This window comes from Acanthopagrus latus, chromosome 12 (genome assembly GCF_904848185.1).
Source record: "Acanthopagrus latus isolate v.2019 chromosome 12, fAcaLat1.1, whole genome shotgun sequence".
Taxonomy (NCBI): Eukaryota; Metazoa; Chordata; class Actinopteri; order Spariformes; family Sparidae; genus Acanthopagrus; species Acanthopagrus latus.
In genome coordinates this window covers 8,535,997-8,560,601 of record NC_051050.1, presented here as the reverse complement: position 1 = coordinate 8,560,601, position 24,605 = coordinate 8,535,997, and the positions used below count along the sequence as shown (strand labels likewise).

At 42.0% G+C, this 24,605-nt stretch overlaps 1 protein-coding gene across 4 annotated transcripts in view; it reads right to left on the bottom strand.

Annotated features, from left to right (window-relative positions):
• Positions 1-784: 784 nt before the first annotated feature.
• Positions 785-24,605, bottom strand: part of lpar1 (lysophosphatidic acid receptor 1) — a 44,079-nt gene continuing 20,258 nt past the window's right edge. For 3 of the 4 annotated variants that reach the window (XM_037117833.1, XM_037117834.1, XM_037117835.1), the window contains 2 exons: positions 22,853-23,608; positions 6,721-7,043 (listed from right to left, as the gene is read on the bottom strand). In XM_037117833.1, the coding sequence (XP_036973728.1) occupies positions 6,721-7,043; positions 22,853-23,591 (1,062 nt within the window). In that variant the 5' untranslated portion in view covers positions 23,592-23,608. Of the gene's footprint in view, positions 7,044-22,852; positions 23,609-24,605 lie in introns of those variants that run through there. The other variant, XM_037117836.1, reaches the window with a different exon arrangement.

The following is a 24,605-nucleotide window of genomic DNA, read 5'->3' as shown; positions in this document are numbered from 1 at the left end:
CCTACACTCACCCTCGGGCATCAGTCACTCAGCAAAACACACCTGCAGCCAATCACACTCACACACTCACAATCAGGTAACAGAGAGATCAGAGGAAATGAAAGCACATCCATCCATAGAAATGTTAATAATGTAATAACAGCAAAACACCAACTGCGTGTTCGGGCTAACCATGCTCTGGTTGCGTTCTTATTGTAGGCAAAGGTAATTTCCCTATAATCATGTGTCATGCCACTGATTTAAAAACTGATTCACACTCTTGTTGATTCAAAACAATATGCCCGCGACAGCCCGAGGTTGAGAGGCGGCCAGGCCTTCATTCCCATTTGACTGACAAAAATTCCAAGTAAACTAATATTCCCCCCTAACTGTATCAAGCAAGCCAAGCCGAGACACAGCACTTCAACACAAACATGCAGGTGCCGGGTGCTAATTTCTTGAGCATTTTCTCACCCCTGTGGAAAAAAACATCTCCGTCCTACGTATCAACACAAGGTTATAGACACACTTCTACAGTCAAGGCTGACTAAATATGTGTCAACAGCCTCAAGGTCTATAGATTATTAGGTCTAGCTCTGCATGTCATTAAGCTCATATTATCAGTCAGTGTGTCTGTGACCCCGTGTGTTCCCGTTTTTGGATGTCATAGAAACAAAAACACCGGTGGATTACTGAAATGAGCAACATGAGGGAGGCTAAACATTGAAGATAAAGTAAGACTCTCACAGAACACTCCACTACTGTCGGTAAGATGTTCCCAAAAAGACACCAGAAAAACACATAATTCAGACTTTTCTCATGTTTTTATTGTTGCTGGGATATCAACACTATAACTCTGGGTGGACATTCATTGATATTGGAACACACGCATAGTATGGAAATCACATTTGTCTCCCTGTCACAATTACTTTAGACAATTTAAGGCTTGTCCAAAATTTTCCTTTAACGTACTTTGGGAGAATAAGTCTTCGAAAAATGATGTCGAGACCACTTTGGGATGAACGGTTTTTGGTATTAAGAGAGCATTTTCTAAAGGGCAACACACACCAGCTGCATTAACATAGCAAACATTGGAAACACCATTCAGACAGTAGTCAGGAATGGGATAATCCGGAGTGCTGATGTGATAAAATGTAAGCTTTTAGAGAAAGTTCATGCACACTAATGCTGGGAAACAGGACAGTGGTATATCCTGTCATGCATAATAATGGGCTGATACATGTCGAGACTGCTAGAGTCTGAACTTACATACCAAGCAATGGTTGCTGTGTTTCAAACAGACTGTTCTCCCTCCCAGCCTATCAAATATGGCAGCTGATACGGTCAGTGGACCAACAGTTCAAACTATAATGCTGTAGCTACCCTTCTAGCAGCATTTCCCCTCTGGTGTGGCGTTGAAAAAGTCAGCATTGGGGTGGTCGGATGACTGAATTTGAGTACGGTGTTCAACCACAAGTCAAAGTTGACTTGTTTGTTGACTTGAGCTTTGTAAGTAAAGGTGCAATACACAAAAATGGGGCAACTTGACTTCATCCCAACAAATTGGGGCAGTGTATCACAAGAGTGCCTGCTAACTGTTGCTAACTGTATTCTGCTTATACATCCATGACTTGAGCTACTGTTAGCTTGTTAGTTCAGTTAGCCCTGAAGCTACAAGGGGAGTGATTGTAACACCACTAACACAGGAGCTTTGGGCCACTGGGAGTTTTGTTAGGGCTTGGACTGGCTGGTTAGCATGGTAGCTTCAGTATCTCTTCAAAACAGTACACATGTCAAACATAATGTCAAAACGATGGTTTCTTCCCACTTTGTTGATCATTTTGGTTAATTTTTGAACATTTTAAACAAATTTCCATACATATTGCACCTTAAGCCCAAAACATGATCTTCCCCTAAACCTAAACAAGCTTTACTTCGAAATTCTAACCGGACATTGCGTTATTACTCACTTGACCGTTGGAGCGCTGCACAAAGCTGACACTGACATTACAGTTTGAAGCTTAAGGCCGCTGACCATAGCTGCCATATTTAACGAGTTGGAAGTGAGAACATGTTGCTTTAGACATGGGTTATATGCTGCCAGTGTGTGTTGACCCTAAAAATATTAGTATTTGTTGTTTTTATTATTACTTTTCCCCACATCAGATGATTTGAATTTCCAAAAGAAAGGGTTGAATCGCTGATAATTAAAAGAGTTCATACTTTGGTAAAATCATATTATACAATACTTTTTTCTGAGTTTGTACAAATTAAACAAATTATGAGGCTGTGCTGAGTATCATTATCATTCAAAAAGTGAAAAAAAAAAACTTTTCTTTAAGTGGAATATCACTCTTACACTGACATAAATCTTTTTTTCTACTTTAAGGCAATTGCAAAACGACAGAGTTAGCAACACACAAACCCAAAGAGTAGCTAAACAACCACCTGAAAATCGTGTTTTTGCTGACCTCTTAGTTTTTCCTGAACTTCTCAACTTGCTGCAAAGATGCAGGAGTGTACACCAGGACACTGTGACATCACTGGTGGGTGCAGAGCAACGGTCAGAGATGGGAGACTTGAGACTTTCAACCCGAGAGGGCGGCAAAACTCTTGCTTTTCAACCTGGTGCTAACTTCCTCTTCATAGAGGACATGGACTGGAAGGCACTGCACACACAGATATCTAGTTCTGGGTCACAAACATGTTAATAACTGTAATAGTGTCTACAGGAAATGCATTAATTAGGATCACAATACAAAAGAGCTCATGACGTAAAAACCATAAACAAAATCCTACAGTACATTTGGACAGAGTATAACACAGTTAAATTTACAGAACGTTCCCTTTGGTGATTAACTTTGAATAGTATATTTTATATACATACATACTGTACACATATACTTACAACGGTGTACAAAGAGCGACACACTGGTAAACAAAGACAGACAATGACATAAGTTTAGTTGGTTTGATATATAACCTGAATCAACACGTTGTTAAAAAAAAATGGTTACAGTGAATGTCAAATATGGAGGGTTGGGCCCAGAGCTGTAGATTGACAGAGTTCGGTCAATGAAACAACAAGAGGCACTACTGCGGCTGCTGCTACCAGTAGGGAGAAAGTTAAAAGGCAAAACTTAAGAATCAAGTTAAACTGTCTTGGTGAAAAACATCCAAGATAGTTGCCTTAGAGTTTCCTTAATTTTTTGTTACTTTACAGTGTAAAGGCACAACCAAGAGAAGAACTTGAACAAACAAACTTGTGTTGCCTCAAAACAGGTCAACACTTCGAACATCTCCGACATGCAAATATACCAGCTGATTTCATTTCAGCACCGCAGCTTAAATCCCTGACAAACATCTTGCTTCCTGGAAAACATTTGACTGCGTTTTTGGCCGTGATTCTCTCGTTCCTGTCAGCTGTTCGGAGCTCTGTCTATGTATTTTGGCCAAAAAGTGTTTAGATTTTAGTCAGGACAAAAAGTTCAGCTGGCAATTTTTAACAAAGCACGTCATAGCATCGCCAGGCTTCTCTTTCAGCTGGCTCTCAGCCCCTCAATGAGGGAGTGCACACCAAGGAAATAATATAACACCATTCAACACTGCGTTGGCTCAACTCTGCCTCACCTCCCCTGAAGTCACTTCATTAAGGAAAAAAACACCCCTTTGTTGCTGGGAGGTCATACAGCCACTAAGCTAAACTCTTAGTCCCAAAGATGGCTGCCGCCTCACCACCTCAGCAACAGGAAATGGCTGACATATTTTAATGACATTGTGCTACTTGAGCTGTCTGCTGCCTGAATTAATAAGGATCTCCACTTTGGAGATGTGGTCACATGCAACAGTGCAAAAAAAAAAAAGAGAAAGGAAAAAAAAGGAACAAGCTCCATGGGTCACAAATGGAGGAACACTATACATTGTAACTTGCTCAGATAGTCAGTGGGAGACCCCAGGGTGGGTGTTTGGGGAAATGCCGCCAACAAGGGAGTGGGTACAGAGACATATGTGTGTGCAAAAAAGAAAAAGAAAAAAATAATATACCCCCAACAATCTCATTCAGTGACATCTACAAAATCTGGTATATTTTAGATGAACATCTGTATTACTTCATATTTCCAATAACACTGTCACGGCGGAAAAAAAAAAAGGGAAAAAAAAATGTGTACCCTACCCTACATGTCTTTCAGTTTTTGGTTTCCTTGGAGTGTTTTGTAAGGCCAAGCAGACTTATCAGACTGTGGTACTGTGGGAGTGAACTTCATGAGTCCCTCACAAAATCATTGACCATTTGTTGCAATTTGCCCAAATAGTGGCAGAAAAGAAGCACAAATCTGAGATTTTTAGCTCGCTGAAGTGGAGCTAATGAACTGAAATGTGGGCAAACTATTCGATGGATTGCCACGACATGTGGTTCAGACATTTGTGTACCTCTCGTGACAAATGGCAATAACTTTGGTGACCATTTCACTTTTCAAGTAGCATCATTGTCAGGTCAAGACTTAAATTGTCCAGCACTTTGGTTTATGACCAAATACCTGCAAATAGAATGACATTCTCTCCTCCAAAAACTTTAGCATGCTAACAGGCTAAACCAAGAAAGTTAGGATGGTAAATAAGACCTGTTTCACGTAATCTTGTTAGTAATTTAAGTGTGAGGCCTGTTAGCATGCTGACCTTAGCATTTAGCTATAAAGCACCGCGGTGCCTCACAGAGCCATTAATGTGGCTACAGACTCTTAAGACTTGTTAGTAGTTTGTTTTATTACAAAAAGGTGCAAGTACAAACTAGCTATTGTTGCGTTTTCTTTGGCTCTGCCCTCTATGTTTATTAATCTTGCAACAGATGAATGCCCTCACCAGGACCATTTTTACTCTGTTTTGTTTAAATTAGCTGGTCCATCATTTTTTTGGTAAAATAGTTTGTTAAAGGGTAACTCCGCCAAGTTTACACATTAAATTACTACTGGATATGTTAAGGAATAAAAGGAAAGTATAATGCTTTTGTCAATTCAGACAAAACTGTATATAATCTGGAAATTTACCTCCAGTGATGTCACTCCATGACTGTGGAATTGTGGGTAATGTAGGCACCAGGTTTTGAAAAGTAGTCAAGTCTCACGTTGCACTCCAATCAACACTGTTGTTTTTCATTACTGACTATTATGAATCAAAATCGTTGATTAACATGCATTACTACATTTCCCACTATGCACCTTGGCCACTGTGTGACATCACTGGAGGCAGGTTATCAGATTACATGCTTTTGTTTGGAGCAAGAAAAGGCTTTAGATTACTTTTTTTTCACATATCCAGTAGTACTCCTCAAGACCTATAAACACACTTTCATGTGTTAGATTGGTGGAGTTATCCTTTAACTGCTAAAACCTAGCTGGGATGAGGATAAACCCTGCTGACCTCTCAGCTCAAAGCAACTACCGCAGTGATGTTTGTTAACTACTCTACTCTCACTTGTTATTTTATGTCATTTAAAGTACATTTAAATTTTCAGAGATCCTCCACGTGCTGAAACTTTCACACTTCCGCCTCTCTTCCTCAGCCGGCCTCGTGGAGAGAGGAGACACTTGACAAATCCACGAGAGGCAGACAACTCAGCACATTTCATGTCCGTTAACACTCACCAGACATGACCTTCACCCTGCCTCCACATAACACTGTGGTACAGAACAGTGCCTGCTCCAAAAGCTGCAAACATCCTCCTCCTCCCCGTTTTGGTAAGATCTCTGTCTCCAATTCCTTAGAGGGGAAAACAAGTCAGGATTTCTGCATATCATGGACCCTTTGTGTATTTAAGTTGGCTGAGAGGAAGAAACTTTTGGGATGCGTTCACTAAGGTTTTTTTTTTTTATAGTAGGAGAAGAGGATCAGTTGATTAATGAGTCCCCGCTGTATTTAGGTTGTAAAGTCATTAGATGATGAATGATGCATCCACTGCAGGAATAGTGGCTCAGCTTACTTAAATAACTATGTGTTGAATGAGAAGTATTTTTTTGGTAATTCACTTAACATCTCAGTATTTATATGATCGGTCGTGTGTTTAATGTGCATTAGCGGGATGTCTGATAACGGTTTCACTTTGAAGACTATATTTTGAGAGTCAGAACTCTGGAAATCGGTCCAAACACCACCAATAAAATCAGCCTCGAGTCTCCAAAAGGTCACGTTGAAGTGAAAGCTGCTAGAGGTAACTTGGATTAATATTCAGTTAAACGTCACGAGCACAAAACGACGTGTGTTGGTTTGATTTATGTTCGTTTCCCCCAATCTTGTACGTGGGTTCTGTCTGTATGTGACTTGATCATGTGAGACCTATGGCTACGGAGGACTGGAGGAAGTGGATGGGTTATACTGGCATTACCTTCATTTCACAGATTACTTTTAAATAGTTCATGTCAGCGTTGTCCATAACAACACATTTCCAACAAATAGAAAAATAAAAAAAAAAAAAAAACAACTAAACTAAAATACTAACAGCCTGTCGGAGACTCTTCCTCCACACAGCGATAAAGTCTTGTCATCTTTCTTAATAACTGTCATACTCTTCTTCATTCAGACCATCAGCCCGACCTCCCTAACCTTCATCCCCAAATTTATTCCATTGCTGTCTTTAGTTCATATCCTGTCCGCAGCCCCTCTTGACCTTCCCATGCTGCCATTTTCCTTCCTTCAGTCAGTCTCTCCAAAAGATTAACCCCTTCAAGCAGATGGATTGATCTCCGTTTATACCACTGAGTGTTCGTTATGGTGGTGGTGGTGGTGGTGGATGCCGCCGCTCAGCACCGTGTGGTTGATGGACGACGCCGAGCGGTCCGATCCCTCCGCCGTCGTCCCGTTGACGTTCTCCTGCCGCTGGCAGCACAGGATCTGCCTGAAGGTGGCGCTCATCTCCTTGTCGCGGTACGAGTAGATGATGGGGTTCATGGCCGAGTTGAACTCGGCGAGAAGCAGGAAGAACTTTTCGTAGGTGAGGACGTTGCAGTTGGCGCAGAAGACGTCGAGGAGGAGGATGACCAGGCCGGGCGTCCAGCAGATGATGAAGGCACCTGTGGAGACACAAAGGGAAGAGGCTTCTTGAATTCTATTTATATGAATTCTGTTCTATTAAGGACTATTAAAACGCAGCACTACAGAATGCTTTTTCTTACATTAATAAATTGCAAATTCAAATCTAAAAAGCAGGGGTGGGGTGAGTGACTCTTAAATGGAGAAGAGGCTGTAAAGAGTTCATTTAATTGTTTCCTGTGTTGTCGATCGTTGACCCCCGTGAGGTCTCAGAGGTTAGTGGCTTGGTGTGACAACAGGAGGAACAATGAGACTTTTTGACCCCTATTTTAAAGCCTTTTTGTACAATGTGGTAACGTCTCCAGTGGCAATTCTAGAGTCTGTTGGGGCCCAATACAAACATCCTCAGGGGGGCCCTCTAACTGTTTTCTTATAAACAATCTAGAAACAAAAAAAATAATATACAAAATCCAAAAAGAATTTTCAAATATAAATGACATTGGAAACCCAGTGAGAGAGACACCAGCACGTGGCTGCTGTCACAGAAAATAGCGTGCAATTATCAGTCAGCCATAAAGAGTGTAGATAAACTCAGGTTGCAGTATAGTAGTTACTGAAAGGTTGTATGTCGTGCTCACTGCCATAAAAGAGAGATAAAATGTCCCTTTTCATGCAGTGTTACTACAGCATCTTCCTGCATTCTTCACAGCCGAGTTGGCCCAGTTGCAAGCGAGTTACAGGCCACAAACACAAGTGGTCATCTACAACACTGTAAAACCAGAGGTCTACCAGCTAAGACATCACATATGCACTGACATGAATCAGCTGAGTAATTGGTCGTGCAACTTCTTTGTTTCTTCTGTGATTTTATTTTACATCTGGTGCGAAACTTTAAAAGGAAAAACACTAGAACCAGTAGTTTGATTATCTCAGACACACTGAAAGTTCTCCATATGCATAATCCATCATAGGTCTTGAAGACAATTGTTCACATCACGTTTATTCATTTTTGCTCATCACAAAACATAACGTAATTGGCAGCAACACAAAAACTCAGATTTGGTCTGGAACAGCCGGGATTTTACTGCTTTTAGTTTGGCTTTGTGCATGACTTGCTATGACAAATCAATGAACAAGCTCATGTTTTTTATGCAGTCTCATTCCTGATTTTCCTTGAATGTGCAGGTAACACCGCAAAAATGTGATGTGACCCCGACAGTAGTACACGCTTCTCTAAGTTGTCTTTTGGCATTAGCAGTACAAAAAGCCCCGGACTTCCTGGATCCCTGCTGTTTATGTTTTGATGAGTCATGATTTACGCTTTAAATGCGATGACTTGCTTTGGACTCACACTTGAATTATGCTGACTCACAGTTGAGAAAAAAGGATTCACTTAAGACTTAAAACTGATGACTCAAAACGGCTACATGTGTTTTCAGAGTCACCTTGAGCTATATTCATTATCATGTCACACACGGGGGGGCAGCCTGCCACCTCCCCTTTAAGTCATGTTAATGAGACATCCTGGGTGGTCGCCCTTTTCTGAACCACACAAAAAGCAGGGCAGCCAAAATAAGACAAAATAATGAATAAATGAAACAGCTCAAACGTTTTTGTCTCTGAAAATGCATCTCACAGCCACGTTCATACCGTCGGGGAGTCAGACTAAGTTGCTTTTGGTGTGTCCGGAAACACCCCAAAATTACTTTAGAGGCACGCCACCATCACTTAGCAACCACATCACCATCACTTAGCAACAACACCACCACCACCATTTCTTAACAACCACACCACCATCACTTAGCAACCACACTACCATCACTTAACAACCATACCATCACCAGTCTACGGAACCAAACACCCATGTCGCGCCATAACCTCATCTAAAACTTCTAAATGACACATTTTGGGCACAAAAAAAAAAAAAAACACAAAAAAAAAGACACCACTAAAACACTTTTGTCTGAGACAAAAACATATTATGGCATTTCCCACACATACATTATACTTGGGCAGGCCGTCCGGGTGCATTAACCCCGGAGTATATTTGTTGAGTCATTTTTGCATTTTATAAACCTACATTTATTATCTGTCTGAGAGAACAATGCCATCCACTATCAATTAACTAGCGGACGGTCTGCCTCCATCTTCCCCTGCCATCTTTCAGTGGCCCTCACAAGCTAAATAGGTTGTATGTCCCTAACACTCTCCATGTGTTTTTTGATCTGGTGCCTTAAACATCATTTCTTCCTGCAGTGGTTCTCAAAGTTGGTTCCAGGGACCCTCAAGGGTTCTTGATGGGGGTCCAACGGGCCCCATACAGAAATGTGTATAATAAAACGTGCTATAATCACAAAATACCACAACGTCAGAATGTATGACTGTTATGTTCCTGGGCTTCATCCACTTTCTACAAATATCTCTCAAATCTATAAACGACAACTTTTCAGCTGGAACTGGATTCCGTCTCTCAGGAAATCAGCCAGTGACAATCACCATCCTCCATTATCTCCCTCTTAATGGGAAACATCTCCCGAAACATAAACCGCTGACCTCTTCCTCGTTTTTGCAACCCGATCTCCACTAATCCATCACCGAATCTAACCTCCCAACCTCATTTTGCTGAGTACAATGCATCATCACTTTGAGTGTGTTACAGCAAAAAAAAAAAAAGGGGGGGGGGGGGGGGGGGGGGGGCGGTGGGGGGTGCACTGACTCATTACTCGTGAATGTCAAGTTCAAGTACCATGAATTCACTCAACAGATGCTATTTGTCGCAACTATGAGACAACTGGGGGACATCACACTCTTGACGCTGTAAAACAAAAAGGCCAGGCGAGAAATTAGGGAAGCAGAGAGGGCGAGAGAGAGTAAGACAGAGGGGGGGGGAATATTGACAGGCAGGCCTGTTATCTGTTAGTGTTTTGCAGGCGGCAGCTGCAGCGAAAGGCTTGACCTCACTTCCCAGCTATGCAGGCAGACTCTCCAGAGTTTGATACATTACTGAAACGCTTTGCAACCCAGCAGAGAAACTATCTCAAGTATTTGTCTCCGAGTGAAACATCTTACTCAGATACAGGACAAGACACAGCACAAAAAAAAAAAAAAACACAGAAGAACCATTCAGTCGAAACAATAAAAAAAAAAAGTTCAGACCAGCACTGTGACAAAATAACATTTTAATCAAATAGTGCTCTTCTATGTTCCTCTTATTTCTTCTTCTACGCTGCCGCCTCTCTACAACTGAGTTTTTTCTGTCCTAAATGGAGTGTAATATCTGCATGTCTGCAGGAAGTTTGTCCTGGTTTTCCCTCAGAATGGGGAAGAAAACAGTCTTTGTGTGAAGCTGTGACCTGAGAGGTTTCACCCTCAGATTCTTTCATTTCCTCTCTGAAGCCAGGGGTATGTAGTCGCTTGCGTTACACCCTTTATCTCAAAATTGCCTCTTTACATTTCCCTCCTCCACCCCCCCCCAAAAAAATAGCGCAAGCCTTACCGCTGCCACATAGGCCAGCGTTACTGCCACATCAGATACACGGAGGGAACAGCAGAGTTTTTAGTTTATGGAAGAAACAAACAGGGTTTCTGTTGGGACCGAGGTGAATCCTTTCACCTCGTCACAACTTGCCACATGGAGGGAAAGGAGACCGGGGAAATGGAAAGTCAGTGGAGACAAGTAAATAAACAGGACTTTGACGCAGGCCTGGAAAATCTGGAAATGCATTCAAAACTAACTTGACACTTTCCAGGTCTTGATAGAGTTCTGAGTCACAGAGAAGGAGGAGATGTGTGACACGCTGTGACATGTGAAGGATCATCCCCATCCACACGGAGATGCAATCTTGTTGAAAAGCGTGCTGCTTCACAACACTTTGCCTTATTTCAGCTAGTCAAAACACCCAGAATCTGGCGCAGAACAAATCATTCGGGACCTATGGGAGAGCGACTGTCGAAGTTTGGGGCTCGACAGCCAAAACTCCGCCGAGACATTTGGGAGCATTTATTGAGCAATAAATCCAGGAAGTGTCAAAACATTGTGTTTTCAGTCTAATAAAGTCTGGATTCCAACATGTATGGAAGCTCATTTTCGCCGCAAAACAAAATAAATCACACTACAAAAATAAATAATAGCTCACGGTGAGTCATTAATATGAGATATTTTTATGAAATTGGAAGTCAGATTTCTGCTCTTTCTACCAGAACATGCTGTCAGATCGGATTTTTACAACCAAGTTATTGTGAAAAGGAATTTGTGGTAGTGATATTATTGCAATATCTGTTGAAAATGCACAGAATCCCAACAAAAACCCCACTGATGAGCTAACTTTTTGTCTCACACTCATCTGCCATCTCCTCCGACATGATGATTTTGGCCGCAATAATAACATATAATGATAACAAACTTTATATATAGAGCACTTTAAGTCTTGCGGAATATGCAACATAAAGTGCTTAACATACAAGGGAATACAATAAATATATACTAAAAAATAGCAGCCACACAATGCAGTAGCACCTTTCTAGGTAGTTGCTGGGTCCTCTTCTACTTCTTATTTCCTTTTAATGACAGGCAGTAACACCAGCATTTAGGTGAATCACTGCCAGCTACTACAATGAAGTGGGAACGGAAAAAAAAAAAAACTTAAATGTTTAAAGTTACTATGGTCAATACCAGTTATTGCCATACCCCAGTATCAGATAAAACTTTTAATTCAATTCAATTTGTATAACGTGTTTTTTTTTTCTTACATAAAAGTAAAGCAAAAGTAATACTTCTGACTCTGCCAGTCAAACTCGGACTAAACCCATATGTGCTTCTTTTATTATCATTCTGAAGTCCCATGCTCTTTTTTTTTTCCTGGCGGAAATGGTCTTCCATAGGACAGAGAACAGTGGGCTATGGGAACAAAAATAAGGAAATAATGGGGACCAGACTACAGGAACCAACTCCACACTCCCACAAACACACACACACTCTCACACACACACACACACACACATGCACACAGATGCAAAACTGAGGGTAGACACAGATAAACACTCACATGTGCAGACAAACACACACGCAAACAGTCCCTTACATAATTACACATGGCACAAAGACAGATGGTGGAGCATTCAGGCGCACAAACATGAAAGCGTTATGACGGTGTTGTGAAAGAAAAAAAAAAACACGCCCATCCCATCCCGACATGTTTATCCTCGCAATCGGCATTAAAATCGTTATTAACCAGAAACAGAGAGTTACGCTTTCAACATTATAGCTTTTTGCGTCATACAAAAATCATTAGAGGATTTTGAGCAATCATGTTTCTGTCTCCATGCACCTCCGCCTCCTCAGAAGAAGGAAATGTGGATCTCTTTCCTAATCGTATTGTTTGTAATGGAACAGCTCTGCTCTAATGGCTGACGTGTCATGTTTCTTCCACCGAGAAGATGGTTACGACGTTGGGTTTTTTCAGTGTTGCTGTGACATTGTCTCCAGCAGCTTGTTCTGTTGCACTTTGTCACATGTAGTCTGCTGCAGAAATACATAAACATGAGGTCAAAAGGCTTAACGGATCATGCCGGTGGTTTGGCTCTAGGTATTACGCTGAATGCCTGGCATGAGTTTCCAGAGATTTGGCTGCGCTTTGAGGAACAATTTGCTGGAGGTAATGAGCATTAGTCTTCCGTCCAAGTGAAAGCTGCATTAATTGTAATGAATACTCTCCTTTCGGTGATTTGAAAAAGCTGTTCTGGCCTCTGATATGTGAGAGCGAGCCGCTGAATAACACTGCCTTTTTCTCTGTAATCAGAGGCTTGAATAGGGATTTGAAAAAGGTGTTACTGATCAATGCGGCTGGGGGTTTGGGTTTGCGTGGGCTGATGTCCACGGACCACACCGTCGAGTTTTTATTGGAGCTCTTTTATTCCATAAAAAGTCATTCCAATATAACTGTGGGCATCGTGTTTTGTGAATGCAGATTGTCTAGACTAACGATGACACTGTAGCTGTAGGATTTATTAAATGATATCTCAAATTAACAAGCTATCTTAAATGCCAGATATAATCAAGAAGACACATTTACATTTGATGCTAATTTATTATATTTTTTCATGAAGCATGTAACCCTGATGGAAAAGCTCCTAAATCTGATACGATGTTACCCTAAAACTAATGAGACCTTAAAGCAACAGTATGTAGAAGTTGGCATTTTTGTGTGTTTTGGCGCCCCCTGGTGTTTATGAGTGCAACAACACTGTCATCAATACAAATCCAAGGTCTGTGGCAGTTGTGTCAGACATGATCTAGAAACAAACCTCATCGCTGTGATCCTACCCTCTCACTGAAGTGACACAGTGATACCCTATTACAAGACACTGTACAAGCAACATGATTAGTAAAGCTGTTATTTTATTATCATTATAAAGTTACAATGCAGTGGGAAATCATGCCATCCTGCCAAAAGGAAAACCCCTCTAGAGAGGACGGACAAACAACATACACAGACAGACTACTGCACATGCTGGACCTCGAACCAATCACAGCTCTCTGTCTTCAATGCTTCTGTACACTATACATGACTTAGCCCAGTTCCCAGTCATCAGTCACCTTCTACTACAACACTACATGAGAAAAAGCGCTTGGATAAGGACGTGGAAACATTGTGGTCATTGTTGGCTGTTGACAGGAGATGGGCTATGGACTGGGATTCCCACTCTACGAAAGTCGACATCACTCGCTCGACGCGCCCCAATGCCGGGCTGGCTTCGGTTTTGGAGCAATGGCCTGTGCAGTGTTTCCTGCAACTTACCCGACCGCAACGTCGTGCAGTGATTTCAAGTAAACACTGAGCATAATGAATTGTGAGCAGCGACTTCAATATTTTGGTAGAGCACCGGACGAAGATGTCACTGTTAATCTTCCCGTACAGCCCTTTAAGTCTCTGATCCTTATCACGCTGAGTCTCACACCTCCTCCACGCTGCGCTGATGTGTTCCACATGTAGCAACACACGCTGCTCGTTAGATGGGCTGAAGGGCGGCGTAAAGAGCTCAAACGCACCGCCACACATTTGTGTATTTGCAGCGTTTTTAGGGAAACTGATGAAGACATAGCCTCAATTTTTATGGCGTTTCGCCTATTTTGCGTGTGTTTTTTGAGCTATCTCAGACATCTGGGATTTTCATGCCTGTGCTACCACATGCTTTTATTTCTCTCATGTCTCCCGGCTTAGGGTTCCTCTAACGTGTGACTCTTTCAAGGCCCTTAAAAAAAACGACAAACACCCAATATTCGGTTACATCTCAATATTCGGTTACATCTCTCCTCACTCCCTTTCTTTCCCATTATCCCCCTCCATCACCACCCCTACCCTCACATCTTTTGCATTTTTTTTCAATTTCCTACTTCAGTTCTTCTCTGTCATCGCGTCTTGTCACTCACTTTCAGTCCCCTTCGGTTTTCCCCTCTATCTCATCTCTTGTCTGTTTCTCGCCACGCTCTCTCACTCTTTCTGTGTCCTTCCGTCATTTGCGGCTGCGACCATGAATCCCACTGAAATTGGTCGGCCGACAGAATCCATTATCTGTCATTTCTGAAATGGCCCAGTGCTTCCCATCTGTCCTCAGAGGGATGCCCCCCCCCCCCCTCCCACATCAGTGCTTCATCACACACACACACACACACACACACACACACACACACACACACACACGGGAGATTAGATACAAGTTCACATTCAGTAGCTGAGTGTTTACAGTTATTGATAAAGAGGCTCGTGGTTTACACACTGATGGAGCCCGGCAATGGTGTCACGGTGATCTAATGGTAAGAGAAACACGCTCTTGACTGGAAGTACAGTGAGGGCTTTGAAAAAGGCTATAATGAAGGTTTTTCTGCTCTGCTCGGGCTGTAACAGAGCTGTTGTGGTCAGCAGCAGTGACTCACTCACTTCCAGGTGCTGACATTTCTGTTTTGTATAACTTTATTTTCTCTCTTTTTTTCTTTTTTTTTTGAATAAAAGGTTAAAAGTCAACAGTAAAACACACACTGGTACTGTGATGTTACTGCTATGGTTCAGATCAGCGCTGCTCAAAGAGGTGCCAGCAGGCCAAAATTCAACATAAGGTTAAATTTGGCTCACCATTTGCTTCTAGATTGCGAAAGCATTTTTAAAATTGTGATATAAATCAGTGTTTGTGCTATTTTTGTAGGTAAAAATGCTCTTTCAGTGCAGAAAGTGATCCAATTTACTTTTGGATTAACCCTAATACGGCTAATTTTGCATCTCAGCTACACAATACAATACAATTATTAGGCGTTTGCTGTTGACCGTGACCCCGGGCTCAGATCAAATGCAGACTGTTGGCCACAGCTGTGCCACTCGGCACCAGATTCTTTTTTCTTCCCACCATCAAATTCTGTATCCAATTTTCCAAAAATTGCGTCTCATTTAAAGCGGTGCTTTGGTCCACTCCAGCAGTTGTTCTGTTGACAAAGATTGCGCGTTCGGTTACATTCTGCCGGCAGCTCGGTGCCACCAGATTCTGTCATTGTTCTTCATGCTTTGAAACGGAAATGTTTTCTTATCAGAATTGGCTGTCATTCTGTGCCAGGATGCCTTAAAATCCATCGCATACGGGTGCCGCATAGCTCAGTCGGTAGCGCACGTGGCCCATGTGCCGAGGCTCTGCAGCTGCGTGTCACTCCCCGTCTCTTACCCTGTTTCCTGTCTAATCCTTCAGCTGTACTAACAAATAAAGCCAGAAAAGGCCAAAAAAATCCATCGCATACACACAAACACGGCTCGATACAACTGGATACCGGCCAATGTCTAATGCAGACATGTGGGAGATTAAAAATCTGATGAGGATACACAGAATCAGCTGATAGAAGAACTGCAAAGTGTGTGTGACAGGAAATGTTAAACTTTGCTAGAAATGTCATTATAAGCCATCAGTGACAACAAACACAACATAAAACATGCTGCAGTGTCTTACGTGACTTATGCCTCAACCTATTTGACAATACAGATTTAAATTCTGTGATGAAAACCAAATATAATGGTCAATCTGTCTGTATATGCTTGTATTTTTACAGGTATATTGTGAATTTTCAAAAAGATCCCCCAAGAAACCAACACACTCAAACCGACACACACACACACACACTTTCCTCCCTTAACAGGTGGCGCTGATCTGGCTAATACTCGACTATACTTGAAATCTTGCTCGTTAATGCATGCTATCAAATCCCGGCTCACTCGAGAAGCTGAGACGGTGTGTAAAAACAAGCTGTATGCGCCGCTCCCAGGAAGCATTTAATGACACCGAGTTTGCCAGAAAGGAGCAACTGACTAACTGCTGACGCGGGATTCATCGGCGCAGATGCTGTCGTTATGGGTGATTAGAAAAGCTACACTGTGAACAGGAATTTCACGCGCTGAGCACTTCACACACACCCAGACTCCCCAGAAAACAGGTGAACATTGCGATCCTCTGCGCACCAGTCCCGCCCCCGCGCTGACTGATTGGAGGGCCGCAGTTAGCCCTGGTTGGTTCTGCTCTCAGTCCAACGCATTGTGGCAGCAGAGGGAAAAAAAAAAGGGCAGCCGGCTTCCCGGGGGTCGAACATCGATTGGTTATACATTGCGGCTCCCAAACAAATGTAAGTAAGCGATACGGCATCTGCGTGCATGTGTTTGGCCGGCGGTATGTCTTGGCGCTCCGCATTGTCTGACGATGTCTGACGACGTACACCACCGCGGGCTTTGAGATAATCAAATCATTCACAGAAGACGTCTTCCCGGGCCAACACCTGACACACAGACACTCACACTGTGAACAAGGGGGTCATGGCTCATTTGACGGAGCTGGTGACTCACTAAAGGGCGATGAAGAGAATCTCTGTCGGTGTCATTCAAACGGCGGACAGGCACCAGCGGTCAAACGGGCGAGACTGTCCGTGACCTCTAGCCTCAGACGTTTAGTTGAGGACAGTATTCAGCACGGCTCACACAAGTGCAGATTTTTAGCCATTACTTAATTGCAAAGAGCAAAAAAAAAAAAAAAAAAAAACTAGTTGTAGTCTGGATTGAGATCTATCAGTCACTATGGGAGGGCAACAGATAAAGGTGTGTCTCATTGGTTTTTGAGTCCAATATAGAAACTGGGGAGTCTCAAAATTATAAAACAGGAAGTCTTTAACATCAAATGCAGAATTTATTGTCATTATTTTATGTTAATTGTACCATGTCAGACCTACTTCAACATTTCTGTTCTGACATTTCATGTTGTTTATCGACTATATCTGCAGTCATCTGACATCAGTCCATATACTGGCCTGGCTGATTATAAACATTTCCTTTGAGGGTTCCTCCGTGGAGTTTCTAAAATCAAGGTGTCTGATTCAGTCCGACTCCATTCTTGACGCTTAAGAAAGATGCTAACTGCACTTCCATCCTCATGAGGCATTTGCAGAGCTGATTTTCGAACACTTTGAAAGCCTCATTGTTTAAGGCTGTGGTTAGTTCTTCTTCTTTTCCTGCCTCCGCTGGCACACTGTTGTTATTCTTGGCGGGCTTCTGACACCTGTAGATCTGTGGAATAGTGTGAAGTCACTGGAAATGATTGCGTCAGCTGCTTTCCTTTGTGCGTTTCCATGTGCACTTATGACACACCATCCGACCTTTAAGGCATAGTTAGAACTTTATGTAATTTTCTTGTATGTGCACGTTAAAAATGCTTTTTCCACGTGTGTGTCTATCTCGATTGTTTCTGGCACGTCAAATCAGAGCACGAGCCAGATTCTGGTTTTCCTTTCCCATCATTTGAGTGAGTGAGTGCATCAGAGTTTATGTGAATGGAGCCGCTCTCATGTCCAACTGTACTTTACCAAGTCGGAGGGTTTATGTGAGTGTGAGAAAGTCTACATGTGTATATGTACTGCATACATTGGCGCTTATGCATGTCAAAGTGTGTGTAACCAACTTTGTCTTTATTTTCCATCTCATCCCGTCCTTCCCAGAAGAAATCACCCATCCTCTGAAGGACAAGTGAAGAGGACGGCAAGCACCAGGGGAGCAGTTATTATCATGTGGTCACCATCTGCTGACCAGATGATGTGAGAAGTTGGATGGGGAATAGCTGTGAGGTTCACTTTCTCATCAGCCCAATGTACTATCCTCCTTAGAATTTGATTATAATCAAAACCCACAACTCAACGGTAACTTCGACCCAGCTGTGAACTGCCTGCCTGTTGACCTTTTTTGTTTTGCTGTGACCAGTGTAAGACGAAAAACAGGCAAAGAGGGAATTTTTTTGAAACGAGACAGGAGATAAGTGTCCAGCAAATGTGAATGAGGGATTGTACTGTACATCCAATCCAAACAAGCAACTACCTTCTGGTATTTTATTGCTTAACCTGCTCGTTGCCTAAAAGTGACCTCATACAGAAACAGCGGTGGATTCCAGATAACTTACTTTCCTGGTAAGTGTTTGTCATCAGTAAAGAGAAACAAATGTGGACAAATGAACAAAACAAATGTCTTCTCTGGGATCCAGAACTCAAATTAATAATACAGAGAAAAGTATTGTGAAACAGCTAAAATTGCCTCGGCACTCGTTGTCAGCCTCAGCTCATATTTCTCCATATTACATTACATAAATTTACTAATTGTGCTTTCTCATTTTTATCTTTCCCCCAATGTGTCATATGTTTGTCTGCATGTTAAAGGCCTCTCTCCCACAGAAAACACTGCTCCTCAAGTACCTGAACGCCTCATCAGTAGTCCCAGCTTTAAATCTCTGACTTCTCTTGACATCACACTTTGTCACCATGTCACACATTTGCAAAATGTATGCCTATATTCACAGTAAAAGTTAAGCCAACTGGGAGCTGAAAACAAGACAGAATGGACCGGAGACACCATAAGGTCAGGCGTGTGTTCTCTGACCAGTGACAGCAAACTGGGTATTCGGGAGTGAGGGGCCTTGAAGAGACAGAAACTAAAACAGGCTTAGGGTTTGAGCACTAAAGCATGTAACCCTATTCTAGTAGCGACCCAAAATGAAATTAGGAACCTGAATACAAGCAAAATATACCTCCTTTAACACATGAATGAATAAGATTGTATACTGTAGTGAAAATACAAAACAACTTATTAATTAATCACAGTTTATTATTTTAAAAAATGTTGAATTTCCTTTAATTACCACAGTCGGCTAAACCCCTTTGGGTATGAGGAGCTGTTTACCGTTGGTCCTTGTAGCTGATTTCATTTCTCTTTCAGTATGAAGCAGAGTCATTGAAAAAAAGTTAGTTTTTTTTTTTTTTTTTTTTCATAAAACATAAAACTGCTCTGTAGACAAAGTAAAGCTAAGCCAATATTAAGGCTGTCATGCCGCTGCCTTCACTGGCAGATCCTGATATTGAGAAACTCCTGAGAAAAAATGTGACACTGCTTGTTTAATTGCTAAGGAATCTGCTGCTGTTTCGGAATGAAGCCACATGTCTCAGGAAGCTACTTGGATTTATTTGACTCAGACTTTTCTCTATGGTGGTGTATGAAACACCGGCTAAAGGTAGGAGGGAGCAGCTGTGACGACTCCAGGACTTTCAAACTCTCAGTCAACCTAATCTAAAAAGACAGTGGACTTGAAATATAGTTGCTTCGACCTTTTTGCTGTCACAATAAACATTACACTGGATATCTTTAAGTGGGTTATTGTATTAATCAAGGTAGAAGTCGGCAATGACAAAAAAAGGCAGATATGAGGAATAAGCGATACGAGTATGCTTTCCTTCATGAGTGAACTTGCTTTTTTTGGCCATAGTCTTATGTTTCATTCTCTTCCCAGAACAATCAACAACAGAAAGAAGTCCACTCACTTTAATCTGCGTACAAATAACACAACTTTCCACTTTCAAATCTGATGCAGTAGATCCACCAAAGTCAGATTTTGCATGCAGGTGGTTCCATGGAAAATAGATGCGTCAAGATAAAGCATGTACACTGACATAGTATGAAAAGCAAGAAGGTCCAGGGAGAGTCGAGGTTTTGGTTGACTACGATGCAACCTAACTGCCTACAAACTTCCATGGGTCCATTATGTTAGTGTGGTGTGCAGTGTTAAGTAATGCATCCAATAGAGGGCAGCTCAGAGTCTGGAGTTGCTGACAATAACAAATATATACTGACGGTTGAGTTCTTTTCACTTTAGCAATGGGAGAAATTGACAACAAACGTCATTTTCCATTATTTTCTAAGAAAGTCCCTTGAGAGACCAAGAGTCAGAGTTGACTTGTTTTGACTTACATCTGTAAATTCATACAAATAATGTAGAGCGAGTACCACGTCACGATGAATTAAACACATTTAAGAACCTTATCACCTGAGAAAACACCTGGTCTAACCCAAAAAGCCAGCCCGTTGCCAGCGCCAGGCTCATTAATGGGAGCGTTAAACCCCACTGTGAACAGCAAAAACTTAAGCAAGGCAGTGATAAATTTATCAGCATTTTCAGGTAAATAATTGGAGTGGTTGTCTTAGCATTTAGCAAAAACTCAGCTACGGTAGTGTATCAGTTCAAATGTCAATGGTTCCCAACCCCAGCAAAACATATTTAACTTCTTTTAACATCTTTTCCTACACCTAGCCATTTAGTTCTGTTGCCTAGACAAATTGCAACATTATCTTTGTCACCATGATGGCAAATGTCACCTAACTGCTTAACTTTTTACACAATCAAATGGTAAGGATAGGCGCACCACCTGCACTGCTAAACTATGAGGTTATGAGAAGAAACAAACAACACATCTCTAAGCAACAGAAAATGTACGTCCTTCAGTTTTACACATAGTGTAGGCTGCAGAGCACATTCTGCTGTCCACCGCTGTGAATTAAGGTTGGAGTAAAGACAACAGTGGCAACAGGATGAGATAACACAGCGCATAGGAGACAAATCACATGGAATCCTTTGGTATGTTTTGTCTAGAAACAACATCCTCCTGCTTCCAGGCAGTGAGATGTTCTTTTCCCACAATTCACACTCCAACTTACTGAACAGGTGATTGAGTTGGTCTGCTACTGTGTTATAGTGAGTTTATGTAAAAAAAAAAAGAGAAAAAAGAAAGAGAAAGAGAGAGAGAAATGCCTCTATCTTATTACACTATGCTGGAAAAGGCCTGGAGATTTGCGAAGTGGGAGATATATCTCTGCCCAGTGCTCAGACATAAAACTGTCAGACTGACACACAGCCTTAGCTTGAAAATAAAAACAGAACAGAGCCCTGTCACTCCATACAATTGCAAAACACTAAACTGAAGGACAATTCTGGATTATAGCAATTTGGTTTTCTTTTTCCAGCGGTTTGGGAATCATTTCGATCTCGGGCAGTTGAGCTGAGGCCTGAGGCGCACTTTATTGGACATGAGAATTACAGTCGTGTAGTCCAAAAAGCAGTACGGCCTAAAGCATGCGACCATATACTGCCCAAGTGTTGTGATTACTTCACAGTTTCTGACACATACAGGAGCATTTTGGGGCTCATAAAAAAAAAAAAAAAAAAAAAATCCCACATAATCGCTGCAAATGATGGTGTGCATCTGTTTTCTTAGTCAACAGTTTGCATTCAGCAGAAATGTAATTATATCATTAGTAATTACAGGATAGCATTTATTTGGGGAAATAAGATAATGCAGACATGGTCAGCGAGTGATTTGGATTTTGAATCAGTGACTACTAAAATGAATCGTATAAAATTGCAGTATACAAGAGACGATTTCAAAACACTGTCAGGTATAGTTGCGTTCACAAGCTTTCACGGGGCACTAATGAGGACGATCAGGCTCTTATCTCACATGACTTTAATTGGATATTTTTAAGTATTGTCCAACCAAACTAGATCTTTATCGCCTCCTCCATATCCTCTTTCATTTTCTTCAGAAAATAAGGAAATTGATTTCACTTACAATAAAGAATACCCACTACAACTCTAAATACAACTTATGTGAAAGTGAATGACAGTAATCCTTTTATCTTTCCAGTTCTGCACATGAGACAGCTGTATCATGTCGCGATCAGAACCACCCTTAAATAAGCAAAATGAACACAATGTGATGGACACCAACTGCAACTGCTCACCAAGGAATCACAGCACATTAATGTGATCCTCAGGACACGGGGGTTGGCTGGGATGATGTATTTGAGGCTTACAGTCGTGCTAGGCGGACACTGTGCTTGGACTGAATGATACAGCCTCACAGATAGAGCCGTCAACAGAGTCATTGTTCTGCTGCTGCTGCTGCTGCTGCTGCTGCTCAAGACTTCAAATGTCGCACTCACTGCTACAGAAATACACAGACAGTAGATGTAGCTTGCTAGTTAGAGAGAGTTAGTGTGTAAATGTAGAAGATGCATACGTGGATAGAAATAAACAGCAAGCTAGAAGGATATGGCTCGGAAACAACTGAGCAAATCAAGGTTTTATGTTCTCAGCAACGTTTTTTTCGCAAGGCCAAATGTTCACTGTATGCTTCCCTGAGTTAATATGTTGAACTCACCCCCTTCCAGCTTATGAGCTTCTGATGTTATAGTCCTTAAAACCTACACGCTCCAATTCTATCCGCATCTTCCTCGAGCATTTCTATGTAGACCAATCACTTCAAATGTATATACCAAGAGAAACACATGCCAGGTTATGTAGGGTAGAGCTGAGATAAGAAAGTTAAAAACAAAGCCAGACAGAAGGATAGATATCTAAACAGTTAGGTTGGTAGGTAGGTAGGTAGGTAGAAGGAACAAGTGCTAGCAAGCAAGATTGCAAGATAGACAGATAGATAAGACAGATCAAATCTCTTCCTTACCCAACACAATCACCACGGTTTTCAGCAGAGACATCATGGTATCCCGGTTGCGTCGCGGTCCAGAGCTGTGCCGCGACATCCTCATGGTCCTCTGGCGCACATAGACAAAAATGTGGGCGTATAGTGTCACCATCACAACAAAAGTCACCAAGTTAAACACTGCCCAGAAGACCAGGTAGGAGTTGCTGTAAAGCGGTGCCATGTTGGAGCAAGTACTAATGCTACAGATGCAGTTCCAGCCCACGCTGGGGATGGCCCCCATGACTATGGACATGGTCCATATTATGACAATCACCACCACTACACGCCGGTTACTCATGCGTGTGTGTAGCTGCATGCGGAACACAGTGATGTGGCGCTCGATGGCGATGGCGAGCAGGTTGGCCACAGATGCCGTCAGGCTGGTGTCAATCAAGCCTTGACGCAGAAGCCACGTCGAAACAGTCAGACGCCTCGTGTTTGGTCCCGTGTTGAACATTAAATAGAAGTACGCCAGCCCAGCAAAGAAGTCAGCAGCTGCCAGGTTGGCCATCAGGTAGTAGATGGGGAAGTGGAATCTCCTGTTGACATAGATGGCGATCATCACCAGAAGGTTGGCGAGCATGATGAAGATGCACACAGTGATGCCCAGGCCCATCACCAGCCTGCTGACGGTGTTCCAGTCAGTAGCAAGGTATTTGCCGCTGCGGTTGTAGAAGAAGGCGATGGTCTCATTGTAGTAGCACTGTTCCTCATCCATGGTGGCAGTGGTGCTTTCTGGAAGGAGAAAACCGATTCAGTGTTAAGAGAATGTGTGAAGGTTGGATTGAACACGGTGCTGCTCTGATCAGGGGACTGCTCTCCCTGTAGTCTGGTGCAACATGTAGAGGTGTTGCAGATTTTATTTAGAACCTATTATTTATTTTTTAACTTGCACTCACCTGTTACACTGTGCATTGGAAATGCCAATACCTAGGAAAGGATTCATCAGTAAATTGCACCTGGTGTTTTCCCCCATTTGGCAAGTGAACAATACCATATCCTTGGCAAGCAAAGGATGTTTGAATATCACAAACGCTGGATTAAGGTGAGTTATGGAAAAAGCACTGAACCAAATGACCAGGTAGTCGAGTCAAAGATTTTGGCACACGCCAGAGTTCTGATTGCATTACTGTGTAAATGAATCGTAAATCAAAACAATTGGCAGGATGTTAGAAGTTGTATAGGCATCAGTGCAGAGTGCAGTCAGCCAACTTCATGGGAACCAAATGTTTGAAACCACTGGGTGAATTGTGAAATTTTAGGGTGAACACCTATGGGAAGTTTATGGCTGGTCTCCGGGAATTGAATGTAAGCCTATTTAAGGTCCCCACAAGCTATGAAAATGAAGTGAGTGTGTGTGTGTGTGTGTGTGTGTGGACCAATCTTGTTGTGTGTAAACAACAAAATTGGTGCATCTGCATTGCAAGGATGCCTTTAAGTTCAGTAAAATGTATTATTTACATTGTATCACCAATATAAATCAATAAAGAAAACCATCCAGTAGTCATTATATGTTAATTTTTTTTACTTTAAACACATTGAAATTGTAATATGTGTCTTTCGAAAAATACAGCTTGAAGTATGTATTTAAACAAACAAAACCTGTCTGTACTAAACAGAGCCGCTTTAGTCGAGAACGGGTTAATCTGCAATAGATTAAAATTCATATATTCCTCTTTCATAACATTCAACACAAAGCACTTCTTAGGCAACATGAACTTAAGCCGGTTCC